Genomic DNA, 22,173 nt, shown 5'->3' on the forward strand with positions numbered 1-22,173 from the left:
ACCTCACTGTATTCCAATACTCACTGTCAGGTGGCACAGGCAGTAATCCTGAGGTTACTACCTTTTGAGGTCCTGCTTCTAACTTCCTTCCTAATTCCCTGTAGTCTGTTTTCAAGACCACCTCCCTTCTACCTATGTCGTTGGTATCAATATGTACCACAACCTCTGGCTGTTCTCCTTCCCACTTCAGGATATTATGGACGCAGTCAGAAATATCACAGACCCTGGCACCTGGGAGGCAAATGACCATCCGTGTTTCTTCCCTGCGTCCACAGAATTGTCTGTCTAACCCCTTAACAATGGAGTTCCCTATTACTGCTGCCATCTTCTACCTTTCCGTACACTTCTGAGCCACCGGACCAGACTCTGTGCCAGAGATGCATCATTGTTGCTTCCCCTAGGTAGGCTGTCTCCACCCCCCCCCCCCCCCCCCCCCAACAGTACTCAAGCAGGAGTACTTATTGTTAAAGGAGACAGCCACAGCGGTACTCCCTAGTATCTGACTCTTGCCCTTCCCTCTCCTGACTGTGACCCACTTGTGTCTCCTGAGGCCCCAGTGTGACTACTTGCCTATAGCTCCTCTCTATCACCTCCTCACCTTCCCTGACCAGGCAAAGGTCATCGAGCTGCGTCTCCAGTTCCCTAACCCGGTCCCTAAGGAGCTGCAGCTCGACGCACCTGGCACAGATGTGACCATCCGGGAGGAAAGAAGAATGCTTGGCAAGTCCAGCAGTCAAGTCAGATGACAGCTGTTAAGAGAACCGGAGTTTGGCCAGGTATTGGAAGGTGCAAAAAATTCAGACGCCTAAACTAAAAGCGCAGAATGTTAGAAAGTCTTCGTAGATCAGGTAGCATTCCAGAGAAAAATGAAGCCATTGCCCAGACTGTAATCCAATCTCTTTCACCATGAAAGATGATTGATTTGTGATGGAGCTTGATCCCTGAGCACCCTTTGCACTTTGGCTCTTGTATCAGGTGCCATCTCTTCTGATGTGAGCTGGGAAATGCTGATTGCTAAAATTGCTGGAATTGGTGGTGAACCCCAAGGAACTAAGCAAATCTTGAAGGAAATGAAATGCCATTGCTTGCGTTTATATTGAAGTTTTAGTGTATTTCACTAGATAGTGAGAAAAAGAATGAAGAATTAAAGTAATGGACATTTGTAAGCTCATGGTCACCATTGTAGGCTGAATGCAGGTGTTCTACAGGGCAGACCAAGTCAACATTTGATTTCTCAAATAGAGGAGAGTGCTTCATGAACCTGATGTACAGTAACATACACAAAATGCTGGAGGAACTCAGCAGGCAAGGCAGAATCTACAGAAAAGAGTATAGTTAACGTTTTGGACCAAGATCCTTCATCAGGCTTGGGGTGGGGGGTGGGGGGGAAGAAAAAGATGAGTCAGAGTAAGAAAGTGGGGGGAGGGGAGTAAGAAAGTGGGGGGAGGGGAGGAAGAACCACAAGGTGTAGGTGAATCTGGGTGGGGGTTGGAAATGGTGAAGTAAAGCATTCAACATACTGAATTGCAAGAAGTACAGATGAATTGCTTCACCTGGAAGAAATATTTTAGTGTTTGAGATGGGAGAAGGTAAAACAGAAGGGAGTTGTGGTGGAAAGGTGGGTTAATGTTGGTGGCAATTTGAGAGTGAATCCAGGAGTCATAGATGGGACAGTCACTAGAATGCTGGAAGTGCAGAAGAGATGAAGATTTCTTGTGATAAAGTGTTGAGTGGTGGAAATTGCACAAAACTGTACATTGAATGTTAGTGAAATAGAAACTGAGGATGGGGAATTCTCTTTTCTCTATGTAGAAGGAGAGGAGGAAGTGAGCGGAAATAGAATAAATGTGCCTTCCGTTAGACAATTTCCCTAAAATTTCCCTTTGACATCCAACAATCAGTCAATAGTGTCACTGCAGGAATTTTCCACTGACTTTATCTGGATACTCAAACACAGGAAAAAATAAATGTAAAAAAACCTGCAGCTACTGTAGATCTGCAATCAAACTGGGGGAACTGGGAACATAAGACTAGAAACACTCAGTAGAACAGACAGGACCTGTGAAAAGAAAAATGAAATTAACATTTGGGGCAGAAGACCTTTCATGAGAACCAGGAAAGATAAAAAGGAATTTTTTAAATTGCAGAGAAGGTGGGGATTAAGTCCAAAAGGCATAGGAACAAATTTAAGCCGATTGGCTCATCAAGTTTGCTCCGCCATTCAATCGTGGCTAATTTATTATCCCTTTTCAATTTCATTCTCCTGCCTTCTCCCCACAACCTTTGATGCCTTTACTAATCAAGAACCTGTTAACCTCTGCTTTAAATATATCCAACGACTTGGTCCATAGTCATCTGTAGCAATGAAATACACAGATTTACCACCTTCTGGTTAAAGAAATTCCTTTGTTGTAAATGGACACCCTCTATTCTGAAGCTGTGCCATCTGGTACTAGACTCCCACACTATAGGAAACATCTTCTTCACATCCACTCTATCTAGGCCTTTCAATATTCAATAGATTTCAATGAGATTCCCCGTCATTCTTCTAAACTCCAATGAGAACAGGCCCAGAGCCATCAAACACCCCTCATGCCTTTCCATTCCTGGAACCATTATCATTAAACTCCTCTTTACCCTTTCCAATACCAACACATTTTTTTTTAAGATAAGGGGCCCAAAACTCCTTACAATACTCCAAATGCTGTCTGACCAATGCCTTATAAAGCCTCAACATTGCATCTTTGCTTTTATATTTGAGTCCTTGAAATGAATGCTAGCATTGCATTTGCCTTCTTTATCACTGACTCAACTTGCAATCTCCCTAGCACCCTCTCTAAAACTTCTTTATCCTTCCTATAATGAGGCAAACAGAACTGAGCAGAATACTCCAAGTGTGGTCCAACCAGAGGTTTTTGTAGAGCTGCAACACTACCTTGTGGCTCTTCAACTCAATCCCCTAACTAATGAAGGTCAACACGCCATACCCCTTTTTAACCACCCTTGTGCGGCAGCCTTTGAGGGATCTATGGACATGGACCTGCCATTTACCTTGGGTCTCTGTCTTCAGGATCGACCTTCCAAAGTCTATCACTTCACTGGATTGAATGCCATCTACCTCTTCTCTGCCCAAATCAATGTCCTGTTGTAACCTATAGCAACCTTCTACACACCAGCAAATTTCATGTCATCTGCAACCTTACAAATCAATTCATTCACTTCCTCATGCAGTCATTTATTTAAAAAAAAAAATCACAAGGAGCAGGGTTCTACAACAGATCCCTGTGGAACACCATTGGTCACAAGTGTCCAGGCAGAATATGCTTCATCTACAACCACTCTCAGCCTTCTGTGGGTACACCAATTCAGAATCCATACTTCCAAGCTTCCCTTGGTCCTGTGCCTTCTGACTTTCTATCATGAGAAACCTTTACGAATGCCTTACTCAAACCAATATATACTGCATCCATTGCAGTATATACCTTCATCAATTTATTTTGTCACTTCCTCGAAGAATTCATTCAGGCTTGTGAAGCATGACCTGCCCCTCTCAGGCCATGCTCTCCCTAATCGGACTTGGCTACCCCAAATACTTGTCATTCCCGTCTCCAAGAATCCTCTCAGTAGTTTTCCAACCACTGATGTAAGACTCACTATCTATAATTACCAGGATTATCCCTATTACTTTTCTTGAATAAAGGAATATCATTTGCCACCTTTCAGTCTTTTGGTACTGCACTTAGGGCCTGTGCAGTAACTTCTTTGCTCATTTCCCTTTGTAACCTTGTATATAATCCTCATTTGGCTCTGGGGACTTGTCTGTCCTAATGTTTTTCAAAAGTGACAGCACATCCTTTTACTTAATGTCAATGTGTTCCAGCATATTAGACTGTTGTATGTTCTATGTCATGTTTGTCAAGGTCCCTCTTGCTGGTGTATACTGAAGCAACGTATTCATTATGGACATCCCCCTACTACCTCTGACCCCAGGCACTTGTGTGTTTTTTTACCCCCGAGCAATCTTACTCTCACTCTGGCTATTCTCCCATTTGTCACCTAAATGTAGAATGACTTGGAGTTATCCTTAATTCTACTCACCATAGTATTCTCATGTCCCCTTCTATGTCTCCTAAATCCATTGTTAAGCTCTTGCTTGGCTACCTTATAGCTTTCAAGAGTCCTGTCTGATCCTATCCTCCTAAGCCTGAAATATGTTTCTTTCTTCCTCTTGACTAGGTATTCCACATTTCTTGCAAACCATGGTTCCTTCACCCTATCATTTTTTCCCCTGCCTCAACTGGACAAACCTACCCAGAACCCCACGTATATGTTCTCTAAACAATCTCCATATTTCATAAGACCATGGGATATAGGAGCAGAATCAGGCCTCTTGGCCCATCAAGTCTTCTCCGCCATTCTCCATTGTTCATCACCCTTTGCCATTTTGTCTCCATGTTATACTTCAACTCATCCCATTGACTGCAGTGTTGCCTTATCTGCCTGTCTTTCTTCAGTTGTCACTACACACTGCATTGATTTGTATACCAATTTTCCTGAGTACATCTGTTCTCAATTTACACTCCTAAGTTCTTGCATGATAGCATCATGATTCGCCCTCCCACCCCCATACCATCTACTATCGCTGTCCATGGTTACAGTAATGGTCAGGGAGTTGTGATCACTGTATCCGAAATGTTCAGGCTATAAACCTGACCAGGTTCATTGCCTAGTACTACATCTAATATGTCTTGGGTTCATATATTGTGGAAAAATTCTTCCTGGACAGTCTCTCCAAACTTCTCCAGCAAACCTGCCCACAAGGATATTGGTCCCTCTTGTTCAGATATAACCTGTTCCATTTGTCCAAGTTATACCTTTCCCAGAAGAGATCCCAGTGGTCCACAAATCTTAAACTTTGCCCCTTCCACTAACTCTTCAGCCATACATTCATCTGCCATATCATCCTGTTCCACTTTCACTGTTGCATTGCAAAATCAGCAATCCTCAGATTACTACTCTTTCTTTCAGCTTCCTAACTAGCTCCCTATAGACCTTATTGCTTTTCTTACCTAGGTTTTCCACATCTGGCAAAAATAATATATCACTACCCTGAGATCCATTCCTGCTGCTCTAGCTGGGTACTAATAAAGAATGAAAGCAGAAACTTTGATATCCTTGATTAATAAAAGCTTATTTAAGTCTTAAATTTCAATTGGCCTTTTGTGGAGATGAGATCTAGATTTTCACTAGCTTTTTGTGTGTGCAATTGCTTTTCTTTGTCTTCATTACAAAGTAGAAATAGAATAATAGTCTATTTTGTTTTCCCCTTTATGGATTTCAAAAAGAAGATAGTGCTTCCATTGTATCTAGCTTATTAGTTTCACCATTCAGAGCACCTTGATTTGATCCATTCTGAAGAAACGGTAGCATATTGGTTGGCAAAACATTTTACTGTACCAGCCACCCAGGTTCAATTCCTGCTGCTGTCTGAGAAGTTTGTACATTCTCCCTGGTGACCATGTGAGCTTCTGGGTGCTCCAATTGTCTCCCCACAAATCCAAAGACATACCGGCTGATAGGATAATTAGTCATTTGAAGTTGTCTCATGATGAGGCTAGGATTAAATTGGTTTGCTGGGTGGCACAGCTTGAAAGGCCTATTCTGCACTGTATCTCAATTAATAAATAAATAAAGAATCCATCCTGTGCACCCTCTTCTATAACTTAATTTTTCCAGTTCTGGCTTCATTTTAGGAAGGTTTTACTGTAATCCTTCCAATATGTTTTACTGAATTTTAGCACCCTAAATTGAAATCTGGATGTCTGCATTTAAATTCTAAGACCCTGAAATAAAAACCTTTGTTTCATTATCTCAATTAGTTCAGTATTTTATAATCTTAGTGGCTGGTTTTCATATATCTAAACTTTTTTGACTGTTTCACCTAACTTGCATCTGTCAGTGATCTCAAATTGAGCTGCATTTCTGACCCTTTATTCCAAATGGTGTATATTCCCTTGTAGTTTAATGATCTCTTGATATCTGGTCAAAAGTAGTGCCTTGAGTACCATCGTGAATGTTATTAAGTGGAGAATACAGTTCCCTCCTTAATCGGGTGCCTTCTCTCCCAACCAGTTACAGACTTGTATAAAACTTCAGATTGACAGAGACTCACCATTCACCTTGTAAGTCATCTCAAATAAAAACAAATAAGGCTAAAGTTGACATGATCTATACTGTTGTCTTTTTCCAGTCAACTGATGTTTGTCCAAGTATTTGGTACCTCTTCCCTGATGGACTCTAGTAAATTTAGCATTATTGGTATTTACTGACAACTCTAATATGTTTGTTTCTTCCTCATTTGAATAATGTAACAGGATTTGTAATGTTCTAATTAAAAAGCACAGATATGAATTCCCATACTCTAGAAAATTATGGTTAAAGCTGCTGCTTCTCTTTCACATTTCTTCCAACATAGAATGGAAAGTTTCCTAAGGTATTGTTCCAGTGCAAAAAATGCCCTATTTTAAATTACCACTATGGTTACCACTTATGAAAGCCTCTAAGTCTGTTATATTCCAACCTTGTGTTTTTGGTTTCCCTAATCCAGCTAAACTTTTATCTGTTTTTCCACTGAATAAATACATGCTTATTTACCCAGGCTGACATGTCTTTATTTGTTGGATCCATCTTCTAATAGGGTATTTTTGATCTGTCATATGCTTTCTTTTTTTATCAGGTTTTATATCCCTTGCAAGTTTAATTTTAATTTTTCTCTTTGAATCTCTGTAATTGTTCATTATATTGATCACCAGTTATTTTTTATTTTCATTACAGATTGGGGTAGTTGGACAGGCCCAAATTTATTTAGTTTCCTGAAGTTTTGTAGTTCACTTTTTTAATTGTAGCCAAATGAATCAAAATGGCCTCTCTTCCACTGCTCACCTTTTTGCATTAAATAACTGAGAAACTTAATACAGCTGTGCTGTCAATGGATTTTAATATTTGACCTTGAATATCCATGCTCTTTTTCTGAAAACAGGTGGTGAATTTATTTAACATCCTGTCTATTTTGGCACTTTTACTCTGAATTTATTGAATTTATCTCTTTTCATTTATTTTCAAAATTGCTGTTTGAACCAATCAGTTATTTTGTTCCTCTTTACACTCGTGTACTGAAAATAGCATTAAACAATTTTGAATTTTCTTCTGATTTTAATAATTTACACAATTTGCCTTAATGTGCTGCTTATTAAGCTCTTGCTTAAGTAAAAGTATTGGGCCAGTTAAATTCCACTTCTACTTTCTTGATACTGAGGTAAATAGTTTAAGCTTCATGGGTCTGTTGTAGTTCTCCTCACAGTCTACCTAGTGTTTCTATTGTTGACCTGAACTATATTTTCTCTATACACTTTATTCTGAATTGTTTGTGTTTTACCATGTTCTTCCTCAACACGCAGATCAATACAGATTTGATCTGTATTCACTGGCCCTACCTAGACTCCCCCATTATAGTGACGACAACAACAGAACAATTCTAATTCCTTGAAAGTAAGAATCAAAAAGGCTGTATCAGTAACTCAAGATCCAATGCCCTAAGTTTCTGATGAATTGTAAGATGCTTCCTTTGTGCTGAGATCCTCAGTGAGGGAGAAATTCTGAAGTAGTATAATTTGCCATATATTTATGTAATACTGGCAAGATTGATTTTGAAATTTTCAAACATTAACTTTGTAATTTTACATACTATACAGCTTTGTCCATGATTTAGTTGGATACTTTAATGATTATACAGGGATAGAAGCGTGACTGATAAGTTAGTTAGTAGCAGCAGAATTACAATCAGAGCCAGATTCTCAGTGCATCACCATACAGTGTAAAAGTAAACATCTCTATTTTGAGCAAAATCCTAAAGCCAGCTGCTGCCAACACGTCCCAGAAGATCTAGTTTCTGAAATTGTTTTGAGCAGAATAATTTATTTTGGGCATTGACAATGTCTCTGTAACGGTTCAATAATGTGTGTGTGTGTGTCTGTGTGTGTGTGTGTGTGTGTGTGTGTGTGTGTGTGCCCATTACATCAGGAATTTTGTCCAGTGACCAGAAGAATAATGTTTTAACAATGTTACAGTACATCAGTGGGTTAAGTATGTTCAAATGATGATTTTCATTTAACCAATTCTGTTTAAAATCATTTAGCCTCATTTTCTTCAACCATGCAATTTTAAAGTCATTTTCTCCACTGCTTAAATTATTCACTTGCTGAAAACCTGTGCTTAATCTCAACTTAGTGTCTGTTACCCAACCGCATCATTCGTAGACTAGGTGCCAGTTTGAAAATAGGTTAAGTAGTTTCTAAAGTACTAGCTTCATTCATTATTTAGATAACATGTTATTACACCCGAGTTGTGGATGCCATATGCATGTTATAATAAAGCTAATCTGGCTTGGAAGTATTCACTGAGTAATAAATCCAACCTCCGTATTGCCACATCAGTCATCGTATTTAACTTTGTAAAAAGATGTGCTATTTATGAATGCAGTTTGCAGTAGAGTATCGGTTATTCAACATACCATGCTGTTTGCTTGAGTCTGTTGTAAAATGCATCTTGAATCCACAATCATGAAATATTTTATTTTTATCTACATGGTTTATGCTGGAATAAAGCACATTCTGTCTAGCCAGATTTGGGCCACAGCTCCAGAAAATAAGAGATGAGTAAGTGTTGTATAGAAATCTATACTTCTATACAACTTTTCAAGTTACGAGAGGTGATTGATAAGTTCGTGGCCTAAAGTAGAAGGAGTCAATTTTAGAAAACCTAGCATGTTTATTTTTCCTACATTTACACACTTAGTCCAGTGGTCGTGGAGCATACAGATCCCTGCTTTGTAGAAGTTGGCATCTAGGACCTCCAGAAGTAGTCCATAGCATGGGGTGATTGATAAGTTTGTGGCCTAAGGTAGGAGATGAGTTATTAGCTTCAAACTTTGTGCATTTTCTCTCAGAGTTGAACTGCATGTGCATGTAACGAGAGCTGTATAACTCGTGTCCTTCTACCTTGGGCCACAAACTTATTACCCCTTGTATTAGACTTCTTTACACCAAATATCCAGGTATTTGTTATTTCTGCCTCTTGAATTCTTTCTGGATTTTAATTTGGGTATGGGAAATTTTTTTTGAGACACGGAAAAGGTCCAGAGGAGGTTAATGACAATGATCCCAGGAATGAAAAAGTTAAGTTGTGGGGAAGCATTTGATGGCACTGGACCTGTACTCACTAGTGCTGAGAAGAATGAGGGGATATCCCATTGAAACCTGTCAAATATTGAAAGGCCTAGATAGGGAAGACGAAAGGCTTTGAGGACAATGTTTTCTATAGAGGGGAGTCTAGGACCAGAGTGCACAGCCTAAATAGCAGGACGTCCCTTTAAACCAGAGACAAGGAGGAATTTCTTTAGCCAGAGGGTGGTGAAACTTAGGAATTCATTGCTACAAATGGCTGTAGAGGCCAAGTGATTGTGTACATTTAAAGCAGGGTGAAGTTCTTGATTACCATCATAAGATTGTCAAAGGTTACCAGGAGAAGGCAGGAGAGTGGAATTGTGAGGGATAATAAATCAGCGATGATGGAACAGCAGAGCAGACGCAGTGGCCTGAATGGCTTAGTTCTGCTCCTATGTCTTATGGTCTTGTTTTTAAAAAAATTTTTGTGTTAAAATAGAGAATTTTCCTACTATCATTTCTCAAAACAACTGACAAAATAGCAAATGAAAGTGTCTTGGAAATATTTAGAATCTTTTTCTTTACAATAACAAGTATTGAAAATTTCTTTTTACAAAAGGAATGTATTTTTGGAAAATATTTTAAGTTTTAAAAACTGAAAGGTTTATGTGGGATGTTATGAGGTATTTTAGTAGTACACATTCCGATATGCAGATGATGGCAAATTAAAAATAAGAAATCAAAGATGCCTACCACAGAGTTAATGGTATTATACTACAAATGTGAATAAAAGGTTCATAAATTTAATACCTTTTTAATAAACTGAAAATTATAAGGGGACACCTGTTTCTTTGAAAGACAGCATGAATCACTTTAATATGTTTAAAAATGATACTAAAAATAAAGTGACTTTTAATGTTGTACTTTCAATATCAAGATTTATTACCTATGGTTATCAAATTCTTGTGTTACTGACGCTGGGAACTTTAAGAAACCAGCTGTTGAAATTACCCTTCTGCTCAACTACTTCACTGCCTTATGGAAGGGATTTAAAATTCAATTAGGTTATTGTTGACTTTGTAACAAAAGCTCTTGTCCTCCTTTTCCAGGTGTGTAAATGAGTATGGAAGATTATGACTACCTATTTAAAATTGTCTTGATTGGAAATGCTGGTGTAGGAAAGACCTGTTTAGTACGAAGATTTACTCAGGTAAGGAAGCTGAGGTCCTGAATATTACAATTTAATATTTAAATTGAAATTTAATATTGAATATTTAAAATTTAAATTGGGATTACTCTGGTATGGTTGAAGTGTGGTGCACATTTCGTTGTTTTGATTCAGTCATGTCTGGCTAATATGGGGAGAAATTCTAACCTAAAATGTATGTAGCTTGAGCTACAAAATTGAATTTACAGGAGGGGGTCACTTAAGTGACATGGTTAAGTTCCCAATATTTCTTATCAATTTGCCTAGAGTCTTTCATTTTGGCAGGGGCTAATAATTGTGATTTTGGTAAGGAAGAGGAATCTAGTTCAAGTTTCCTGTACCCGAAACTACTATTATCTTTGAGGTAGTCTTTGGATTGATGTGGTTAGTAAAACAATAAATGAAGGAGAATGGGATGGTTCTCAGAATTTATCTTTTTGACGTTTTATTTAAAGAGAAGGGGCAGACTTGGGTGATGTTGGTCAGGTAACACTAACTTGGGTGAGGTGTTAAGGAAAATGTACATCATGGAGCATTACTGTTATGATTCAAACAAAAACATTAGGATTGCAAGTGTAGATTTGCATCTTTTATACCGATGAGCATTTGTATTTTATATGCATCTCCTTTGCACAATTCAGGATATGTTGAATTTGTAGATTGTGCATTTCCTTCGCACCATCTGCGTTAATGTCATCAATCTGGTTGTTGTATTGCATTATGTCAGATCATCCAACGCCGCTTCATTGTTCTGTTTCAATCAATCGCTTCTCTGTGCTCATCTTGCTTACCCTTAGACGCTTCAGAGCCAGATTTAATATCACTGGCATATGTTATGAAATTTGTTTTGTGGCAGCAGTACATTGCAATACATAACTGCAAATTAAAAATTTAGTGAGGTAGTGTTCATAGTTTGGTTCATTGTGCATTCAGAAATCTGGTCGAGAGAGGAAGAAGCTGTTCCTAAAAAGTTGAGTCATCAGCTTCCTTTAACTCCTCCTCAGTGGTACTAATCAGATGAGAGCATGTCCTGGTTGATGGATGTGGCCATTTATGTATTTGCCTCTATTACATGAGATAGCAAGTTCCATATTTTAACAATATGTAAGAAATTTCATGAAATAGTTATTGAATTTGATAATAAACTGTTTTGACTGTGCATGTGGAAATAGTTCTGTGTATCCTATCATCCTTTTGAAGACCGTCTTTGAAGTTATTCATTGGCCTTCTCACTTCTAAGAAAACCCTGCTGAATCATTCCTTGCTTATTACAACGTTAGGTTTGGTTTCAGCGTCAAATATGTATTGTCCAGTTGTCAATATGTCCATATTAAAGAATATAGTTAATCAGAATAAGGTTTACTATCACCGACGTGTGGCGTGAAATTTGTTAGCAGCAGCAGTTCAATGGAATACATAATCTAGCAGACAGAAAAAAAATAATAAGTAAAATAAAAATAAATAAACAAGTAAATTAATGGTATATTGAATAGATTTTAAAAAGTGCAAAAACTGTATATTTTATTTTTTAAAAAAAAGTGAAGTAGCATCCAAAGGTTCAATATCCATTCGGGAATCGGATGGCAGAGGTGAAGAAGCTGTTCCTGAATCACTGAGTGTGTGTCTTCAGGCTTCTGTATCCTGCCTGATGGTAACAGTGAGAAAAGGGCATGCCCTGGGTGCTGGAGGTCCTTAATAATGGATGCTGACTTTCTGAGACACCGCTCCCTAAAGATGTCCTGGGTACTTTGTATACCAGTGACCAAGATGGAACTGACTAGATTTACAACCTTCAGCTTCTTTCGGTCCTGTGAAGTAGCCCCTCCATACCAGACAGTGATGCAGCCCGTCAGAATGCTCTCTGCGGTACAACTATAGAAGTTTTTGAGTGTATTTGTTGACATGCCAAATCTCTTCAAACTCCTAATAAAGTATAGCCGCTGTCTTGCCTTCTTTATAACTACAACAATATGTTGGGACCAAGTTAGATCCTCGGAGATCTTGACACCCAGGAACTTGAAGCTGCTCCCTCTCTCTGCTGCTTATCCATCTGAGGATGTGTTTTATAGTAACCTTGTGTGGGTTAACAAAGATGTGAGCAAGGTTTAACATTGCTTTTCATTTGTATTCCTTCAGAAATGACTAATGCTTATTTTTTTAGTGACCTTGCTATCTTGCATTCTACCTTTTTAAACATTCATGAATGTATGCTGTTAGATTTTTCCTAATTTTGTACTTTATTTGTACAAGCAAGGCAGCCGTTGTTGAGAGTAGGCCAGTGGTGAGAGTAGGAGTGTCGGGCTTTGACTCAAAGGAGGCCTCAGCTCGAAAGAGACGTTTGCTCTGGGTAAGGTTCTGTTAAGGTCTCCTTTCTTTTCCTCTTGCTGCACCGAGTGTAGTAAATGGCTGTTGTGTGTTCAAGTTTGTGATGAAATCGTCATGTCAGAGACCCAGAGTCTCCCTGGGAACTACATCTGCATGAAGTGCATCCAGCTGCAGCTCCTTGAAGACCATGTTGGGGATCTGGAGCTGCAGCTGGATGACCTTTGGCTTGTACAGGAGAGTGAGGAGATAATCGATCAGAGTTACAGGGAAGTAGTCACCCCTTAGTTGCAGGAGGCGAGTAGCTGGGTGACTGTCAGGAGAAATGGAAATGTGAATAGGCAGCTAGCACAGAGCACCCTGTGGCCATTCCCCTCAATAATAAATATACAGGTTTGGATACTGTTGTGGAGGATGACCTCCCAGGGGAGTGCCACTGAGACCAGTTTACTGGCACTGAGCATGGGACAGTGGTGCAGAAGGAGAAGAGGGGAGTGGTAGTGATAGGGGATTCAATAGTCAGAGGAACAGACAGGAGATTCTGTGGACATGAACGAGACACCCAGATGGTATGTTGCCAGGGTCAGGGATGTCTCGGATCGCATACACAACATTTTGGAGAAGGAGCGGGAGCAGTCAGATGACTTGGTACATATTGGTACCGACGACATAAGAAGGAAAAGCAGTGATCCTGAAGAGAGAATTAAAGAGCTAGGCAGAAAGCTGAGGAGCAGGACCTCCAGAAGAGTAATTTCTGGATTGCAGCCTGTGCCACGCACCAGTGAGGGTAGAAACAGGATGATTTGGCAGTTAAATGTGTGGCTGAGAAGCTGGTGCAGAAGGCAGGGCTTCAGGTTCTTGGGTCATTGGGATCTCTTCTGGGGAGGTATGACCTGTACAAAAGTGATGGGTTGTACCTGAACCCAAGGGGTACCAATATTCTCGCAGACAGGTTTGTTAGAGATGGCTTTTTAGAGCAGTTTGTCATTGGGTAAGTATTGTAAGGATAAGTACTGGGTAAGTATCATGTAATGAACCAGAGGTGATTAGGGAGCATAAGGTAAAAGAATCCTTAGGAGGCAGTGATCACTATATGATTGAGTTCAACTTGAAATATGATAGGGAGAAAATAAAGTCTGATGTAGCTGTATTTCAGTGGCATAAAATAAATTGCAGTGGTGTGAGAGAGGAGTTCGCCAAAGTAAATTGGAAGGAGATGCTGGCAGGGATGACAGCAGAGCAGCAATGGTGTGAGTTTCTGGGAAAAATGAGGAAGGTGCAGGATGGGTGTATTCCAAAAAGAAAAAAATACTTAAGGCAAATGGTACAACTAGGCTGACAAGGGAAGTCAAAGCTAATGTAAAAGCAAAAGAGAGCATACAACAAAGCAAAAATTAGCGGTACGAGAGACACTTGGGAAGCTTTTTGAAAACCTACAGAGAGCAACTAAAAGAATAATTAGGAGGGAAAAGATGAAATATGAAAGCAAGTTAGCAAATAGTATTGAAGTGGATAGTAAAAGCTTCTTCAAGTATGTAACAAAACGAGAGATGAGTGGATATAGAACTTAAAAATTAGGCCGGAGAAATGATAATGAGGGCCAAGGAGATGGCAAATGAAATAAATGAGTATTTTGCATCATTCTTCACTGTGGAAGACACCAACAGTGTGCCAGGTGTTGAAGGGTGTGAGGGAAGAGAAGTGAGTGCAGTTAATATTACAAGGGAGATGGTGCTCGCAAAGCTGAATGACATAAAAATGCATAAGTCAAAAGGATCAGATGAACTGTGCCCCAGTGTTCTGAAGGAGGTAGCGGGAGAGATTGTGGAGGTATTAGTAATGATCTTTCAGAAATCATTGGTGTCACAGGACTAGAAAATTGAAAATGTCACTCCACTCTTTAAGAAAGGAGGAAGGCAGCAGGAAGAAAATTATAGACCAGTTAGCCTGACCTGAGTGGTTGGGAAGATACTGGAGTCAGTTGATAAGGATGAGGTTATGGAGTACTTGGTGACACAGGGCAAGATGGGACAAAGTCAACATGATTTCCTTAAGGGAAAATCTTGCTTGATGAACCTTGAGGAATTCTCTGAGGAGATTACAAGTAGGGTGTTGTGTATTTGGACTTTAAGAAGGCCTTTGGCAAGGTGCCACACATGAGGGTGCTTACCATGTTAAAAGCCCTTGGTATTACTGGCATGGTTAGAGAATTGGCTGATTGGTAGGAGGAAAAAAGGACCAGCCTAATTTTGCTTCTAAGTCTTATGTTCTTAGTCTTATTAGAATTATTTCCTAAATAATCTTCCTTGTTCCTTCTCTCTCGCATACTTTTCTCACTCTCCTCCGTCATGAGTGATATCAGACCACATTTGGCAGTTGTGCATCGAGCAATCTATATTTACTGTCTGAAGAGATTTCTGTTAAACTTGAGTGCCCGTAGGAGTTATTTTGGACCTAGCTATCTTACAGCCATGTCCCATTGCACTGATTTTCTTTTTCCTTTTCAGTACTGATTTTTTTTTTGAACTGCTGTTTGTTTTTTCTCCCCCTCCCCTTCTGGGTACAGTTTTTTATTTCTTTTCCTTGCGTGCTGATCCTTTCCTAGCAATATGGCAAGTAACAAGCTCCAGGGGCTCTTTTGATAGCATTCTTGAGCAATTCCCTGCAGTATAGGGTAGTAAATGGGGCAGCAACTTGTTTTCTGAACAAGAGAAAATCTGCAGATGCTGGGAGTCAAAGTAACACACACAAAATGGAGGAACTGATCAGGCCAGGCAGCATGTATGAAAAACAGTAAACAGTTGATGTTACAGGCTGAGACCCTTTATCAGGACTGCGAGATCTGTGGAATTAGAGTTTGGAATTGCAATCCAAAGAGAATTGCTGTGCTAAATCTTTTGAACAGTGCACTGGAGCATTGAAGTGCGACTAGTGCTATTTTCAGCCGTTGTGTTGCTCTTTTGCATTCTCTATTCATGTTTTTCCTTGTACATCAGAAGTCAGATCCTCCCCATTTAGTCTTTTATTTACTGTATATGTTGCATGGCACTTTATGTGTTTTAAGAATATACACATCACAGCAGTGTGAGCCACTTAAATTAGCTCTGCTTAAAGACTCATTTATCACTTGGTTTGTCAGATCGTAAATGTAATAAATTCAAAGCCACAAGTGTTTGCTAAACCACAGAGTATATGGCAAGTCATGGCTGAATTGTACTGGATACAGTCCTATGACTGCAGTGTCCAGTTGCCCAGTCCTTTTGTCCACATCCAGAGGACTGCTTTTGCTGTCTTTCTGCCTTCTAAGTCCCTGCCCCAGAACGACTGGAGGACTTTGACAAAAGGCAAAACTGGCATTGGAGGAGCTTTTATCTGCATTCAGAGAGGACAATTTTAATGTTTAAATGCCTGACATTATTTCACATTTTGTCAGTTCCTCCTCTTATACGCTTGTGATTGCTAATGTGATTCCCTCTTCTCCATCGAGCAAGAGAAAATCTGCAGATGCTGGACATCTGAGAAACAGACACAAAAGTGCTGGAGAAACTCAGCAGGCCAGGCGGCATCTATGGAAAAGAGTATAGTTGACATTTCCGGCCGAGACCCTTCATCAGGACTGGAGTAAAAAAAAGTTAAGGTGTCAGAATTAGAAGGTGGGGGGAGGGGAGGAAGAAAGACATGGTGATAGTTGAAACCGGGAGGTGAGGGGAGGGATGAAGTACAGAGCTGGAAAATTGATTAGTGAAAGAGATACAGGGCTGGAGAAGGGGGAATCTGATAGGAGATGACAGAAGGCCATGGGGGAGAAAAAAAGGGGAAGGAACACCAGAGGGGGGTGGTGGGCAGGCAATGAGATGAGGTGAGAGAGGGAAAAGGGGATGGGAGTGGTGAAGGGGGGGGGGGGACACTACTGGAAGATTGAGAAATCGATGTTCACCCACCTTGCTTGTATCACAGGAACTATTTGGACATGTCATTCTTTGGCTCAGTTGAATTATCTTTAAATATTCCACAGTAATCTTCATTTGCAAATATAAGATTTGCCCCCTTATAACCATATAACAATCACAGCACGGAAACAGGCCATTCCGGCCCTCCTAGTCCGTGCCGAACTCTTAATCTCACCTAGTCCCACCTACCCGCACTCAGCCCATAACCTTCCACTCCTTTCCTGTCCATATACCTATCCAATTTTACCTTAAGTGACACAACTGAACTTGCCTCTACTACTTCTACAGGAAGCTCATTCCACACAGCTATCACTCTCTGAGTAAAGAAATACCCCCTCGTGTTTCCCTTAAACTTTTGCCCCCTAACTCTCAAATCATGTCCTCTCGTTTGAATCTCCCCTACTCTCAATGGAAACAGCCTATTCACGTCAACTCTATCTATCCCTCTCAAAATTTTAAATACCTCGATCAAATCCCCCCTCAACCTTCTACGCTCCAATGAATAGAGACCTAACTTGTTCAACCTTTCTCTGTAACTTAAGTGCTGAAACCCAGGTAACATCCTAGTAAATCGTCTCTGCACTCTCTCTAATTTATTGATATCTTTCCTATAATTCGGTGACCAGAACTGTACACAATATTCCAAATTTGGCCTTACCAATGCCTTGTACAATGTTAACATTACATCCCAACTTCTGTACTCAATGCTCTGATTTATAAAGGCCAGCGTTCCAAAAGCCGCCTTCACCACCCTATCTACATGAGACTCCACCTTCAGGGAACTATGCACTGTTATTCCTAGATCTCTCTGTTCCACTGCATTCCTCAATGCCCTACCATTTACCCTGTATGTTCTATTTGGATTATTCCTGCCAAAATGTAGAACCTCACACTTCTCAGCATTAAACTCCATCTGCCAACGTTCAGCCCATTCTTCTAACCGGCATAAATCTCCCTGCAAGCTTTGAAAACCCACCTCATTATCCACAACACCTCCTACCTTAGTATCATCGGCATACTTACTAATCCAATTTACCACCCCATCATCCAGATCATTTATGTATATTACAAATGACATTGGGCCCAAAACAGATCCCTGAGGCACCCCGCTAGTCACCGGCCTCCATCCCGATAAACAATTATCCACCACTACTCTCTGGCATCTCCCATCTAGCCACTGTTGAATCCATTTTATTACTCCAGCATTAATACCTAACGACTGAACCTTCTTAACTAACCTTCCATGTGGAACTTTGTCAAAGGCCTTGCTGAAGTCCATATAGACTACATCCACTGCCTTACCCTCGTCAACATTGCTCGTAACTTCTTCAAAAAATTCAATAAGCTTTGTCAAACATGACCTTCCACGCACAAATCCATGCTGGCTACTCCTAATCAGATCCTGTCTATCCAGATAATTATAAATACTATCTATGTACAATACTATCTAAGATACTATTGTATAATCAATATACACTCCAATATACACTAGTCTACCACCTAATGTACACTCAATGGCCACATTATTAGGTACATTATTACATTAATACAAATATTTAATCAGCCAATCATATGGCAACAACTCAATGCCTAAAAACAAGCAGAGAGGGCCAAGATGTTCAGTTGTTCAAACCAAATATCAGAACGGGTAAGGAATGCGATCTAATTGATCTTGACCACAGATTGATTGTTGGTGCCAGACAGGGTGGTTTGAGTATCTTAGAAACAGCTGACTTCCTGGGATGTTCATTAACAACAGTCTCTAGAGTAGTGGTCACCAACCTTTTTAAGCCCAAGATCCCCTATCTCGGCCTTAGTAAAAGGCAAGATCGACTCCAGATCAATTAGTTACACGCATGCGCACCGGGGCAGAAAAGACCGGAAGTAAAACCCCGCAACCTGGAAGTAGAAATAATGTTATATACACCAGGGGTACCTACCCCTTTTTTTGTCCCGCAGACTGGTTTAATACAACGGGTTTGTCTTTAAGTGCAGGGAGCTTGGACTCAGGGTATCAAAGCAGTTTTGAGGGCTTCATTGCCTCATTAGACAGCCTCCAGGTCCAAGCTCCAGCCTCCCGCCCACCCGCCGCCAGATGCCTTGGCCAGGTGTGGCTAGTCGTGGGTGGGTGAGAGGACAAGGTCAGGGCCGAAGTTCCCCGTGCTGGGGCCGTGGCAGTCGCAGTCCAGAGAGAGCGAGCGACCGAGCGAGGGGTGTGACAGGGTGCCTGCCCCCCCTTGTAGGATCTATCGACCAACTAAAGTTTGTTTCAGTAGATCCCAGTGCGGTAGCTGCTCTGATGCCTATGAAACCCTGAGCCCAAATTAGGTCTGCGAATATTTTAGCACCAGGTTCCCCATGAACATTTGGTGTGTTAAACAGGTTTGGAGGCAGCGCTCCAGGCCAGTAGCGATAGCATTTCCCGCCGGCCGCCTGAGGCCAGCCAGTGATCCCTGGCACGAGGGTATCACTGCGTGTAGGCAACTGATGACCTCGCGTGGGTTCAACTTCAACAGTGGGCGTGACAGGAAATGAGGAAAGGTGCAGCTGACTCATATCATTTCCTCGTGGACCAGTAGTTGGCGATCACTGAAGTACACTGCGTAGTGCAGGGGAGCTACACGCATGTGCACTGGGCAGAAAGAACAGAACTAAAACCCTGCAACCCGGAAACAATCTCTCAACAGTATTTGTGTATTTATTTTTCTTTTTTTTCCGGGATCTACTGGGAAAGTCCCAAAGATCGACGGGTTGGCGACCACTACGCTAGAGTTTACAGAGAATGGTGCAAAAACTTAAAAACGTCCAGTGAGTGGTAGTTCTGTGGATGAAAATGCCTCGTTAATGAGTGGTCAAAGGAGAGTGACCAGACTGGTTCAAGCCAACAGGAAAGTGATAGCAAATCAAATAACCACACATTGCAACAGTGGTGTACAGAAGAGCATCTCTGAATGTACAACATGTCGAACAAGATGTACCTATTAAAGTGGTCACTGAGTGTTTACCATCCTCTTTCTTTATCAGTGACTAAGTATAAGTTGAAGTCCCAAATTCCTGGCAACAATGGTGTCCTGCTGAATGAAATACATTAACTATATCCCACCTATGACTCGTTGTCCTTTTTCCATGTCTGTAATTAAATGTGTTCCATTTCTTGAATAAACATTTCAGGAAGCTCAGAAGACACTCCTTTTCAAAATGTTAGAAGTCTTCACAAAATTCTGTATGTTGGACGTAAAGTACAATTTCCAATGTTTGATCAAATGCTCATTCATTCTGTAGCCCTTTAGCAGTTTTGAGTATTGAACTCCTTTGGTAATGGGAGACCTGGCTTCTGGAATTTGACTTTATTCAAAATTTTCCATCAATTTTAAAGAATTTTTCAAGATGTGTTAGTTAATTACAGAAATGAAAACATTTTCAGGACTCGTGCAATAGAAATTGCAGCAATTTAATTAAAAATAAGAGCAGTCTTTCAAAATAAAGCTGTAAGGCCATCAAATCTACCCTTTGGACAAGGGACATTCTGACTCTGTACCATTGTAACCTCATAAAAAGACAATAAATAAAAGGTCATCAATAGACCCTCATTGAAATGTCCATCTCTGGTTTGTGGAAATGTTAGTTTATGCATGGTTCTGAGGAACTGCCTGTAATTCCTTACACAGATTTTGGACTTAAAAGCCCCCAAGAAAATCATTCCACAATATTACAATGTAGCTTTAACTTTGTCTTTGAATTCAATGTATAATCAGAATTGTACAGCATTAAATAAATAGTAAAGATTTATAAATGCAGCTTGAGGTAAGTAATTGTTACAACTTCTGTGCCTTCTAAATGGTGAATTTTTAATTGCCCATGTTAACATTTGCTTTCACTACTTAACTCCCTGTGTTAAATAAATGGCTCAATTCTAAGTGAACATGACAACATTAAAGAAGATGAGCAGGAGTAGGCCATCTGCCCCATCAAGCTTGCACTGCCAATCAATAAGATCAGGGTTGAACTGGCTGTGGATTCAGCTCCAGCTACCTGCCTTTTCCCCACAGCCCTCCAGTCCACTGTTAAATATATCAAACTGTGTCTCATCTTTAATGAGGCAACCTCTACTGCTTCTCTGGGCAGAGAATTTCCTAGATTCACTTGTCTCTAGGAAAAGCAGTTTCTCCTCATCTCCATCCTCAATCTATCCCCCTTGGATATTGAGGCTATGTCCCCTGGTTTTAGTCTTACTTACCAGTGGAAACGACTTTATTCTCTTTTAATGCATTTTAGATTTGTGTCCATTTCAAGGATTATACATTTAATTATTTTTTTTAAAAGAAGATTTCATGCCTTTGGCCCTGTCTCCAATCCCAAATCCAATCTTTAGGTCCAAAATTCAAAAAGAGTGAAATATTATAAATAGTGTAACCCTTCTCTACCAAGTTTGCACATACATTTTAGGGCAAGAATTATTTAAGTGAGCTGAATAAAAAAGACTTGGGATTCTCCCAATATTTATTTGCCCTTCTTAGTTTGGTGGGTCTACTCCTTATGGTAGGAACTTCTGCTCATTTAATAAAGAAGATCAGGAAATACTAGACAATGACACAGTTTATGTCTAGGTTGTCCAATTTTATTAGAAACCACTTGAAGCATATGTATTTCCTGTACTGTATCAAGTTTGCTTCTCTGAAAGAAATTATTGTGATCATAAAACTATCCATGTTATATTGCTATGTGTTCACAACGATGATGTCTTAATTTCCTTTTTTCCTTTCATTTCTAGCAAGTGCATATGTATCTATGCTTAAAAATCTACAATGTGCTCTTTATTTCTTGCTTTAGAAGGAAGTATAAGTAGTGTTTCTGTATTTATTTATGGATCCGAAAGAACGGGATCTTTGCCGGTGTTAGGGAGCTGGAATTGGGTGTGATGATCAAATAAGTAGTTTGGGGTGGAAAGTCTTAAAAACTCTTCCCTTTGCTCTGGGGAAGAGATTATGTTCATTGCAGAAATCTGGGGGGGAGGGAGGGAAAAGTGGAATTTCAAGCCAGGTCTACAGGAAAGAAAACGGTGGACCAAAGGAGATTGTCTTTAAGGAGTAGGACCTTAAAAGAATGGGGAGTAGAGATAAAATTTTCAATGATTGTGTCCTTAGGCTGACACTGGGAGAATCTTCAATGATTATGATCTGAGAGGATGGATGGGAACTTCTCCATTGAAATAGGACCAAGCAAGGGTGGAAGTTTGGCCAAAAATCAGGGGTTAAAATGAGGAATGGGATCTTTGCCAGAGTTAGGAGACTGCAGTTGGGTGAGATGATCAGATAAGTAGCTGGAGGTAGAAGCAAAGTTGGTAGAGATTAAAGACTGAATATAATTGGGTGAAACTAGCAGAACAATTGCAGGAATTGGGTTAGAAGTTGATCTGAGGAGTCTTGGAAGGTCATGAGTTGGATGGACATTAATGTTGTGGGTTGGGATCATC

At 40.2% G+C, this 22,173-nt stretch overlaps 1 protein-coding gene across 1 annotated transcript in view; it reads left to right on the top strand.

The window, feature by feature from the left end:
- The window catches only part of rab30 (RAB30, member RAS oncogene family), a 68,398-nt gene that overhangs the window by 15,835 nt on the left and 30,390 nt on the right, over positions 1-22,173 (top strand). Inside the window, exon 2 of the mRNA XM_073043450.1 lies at positions 10,331-10,431. Within this exon, the coding sequence (XP_072899551.1) occupies positions 10,339-10,431 (93 nt within the window). The 5' untranslated portion in view covers positions 10,331-10,338. The remainder of the gene's footprint in view (positions 1-10,330; positions 10,432-22,173) is intronic.

Source organism: Hemitrygon akajei, chromosome 4 (assembly GCF_048418815.1).
Source record: "Hemitrygon akajei chromosome 4, sHemAka1.3, whole genome shotgun sequence".
Taxonomy (NCBI): Eukaryota; Metazoa; Chordata; class Chondrichthyes; order Myliobatiformes; family Dasyatidae; genus Hemitrygon; species Hemitrygon akajei.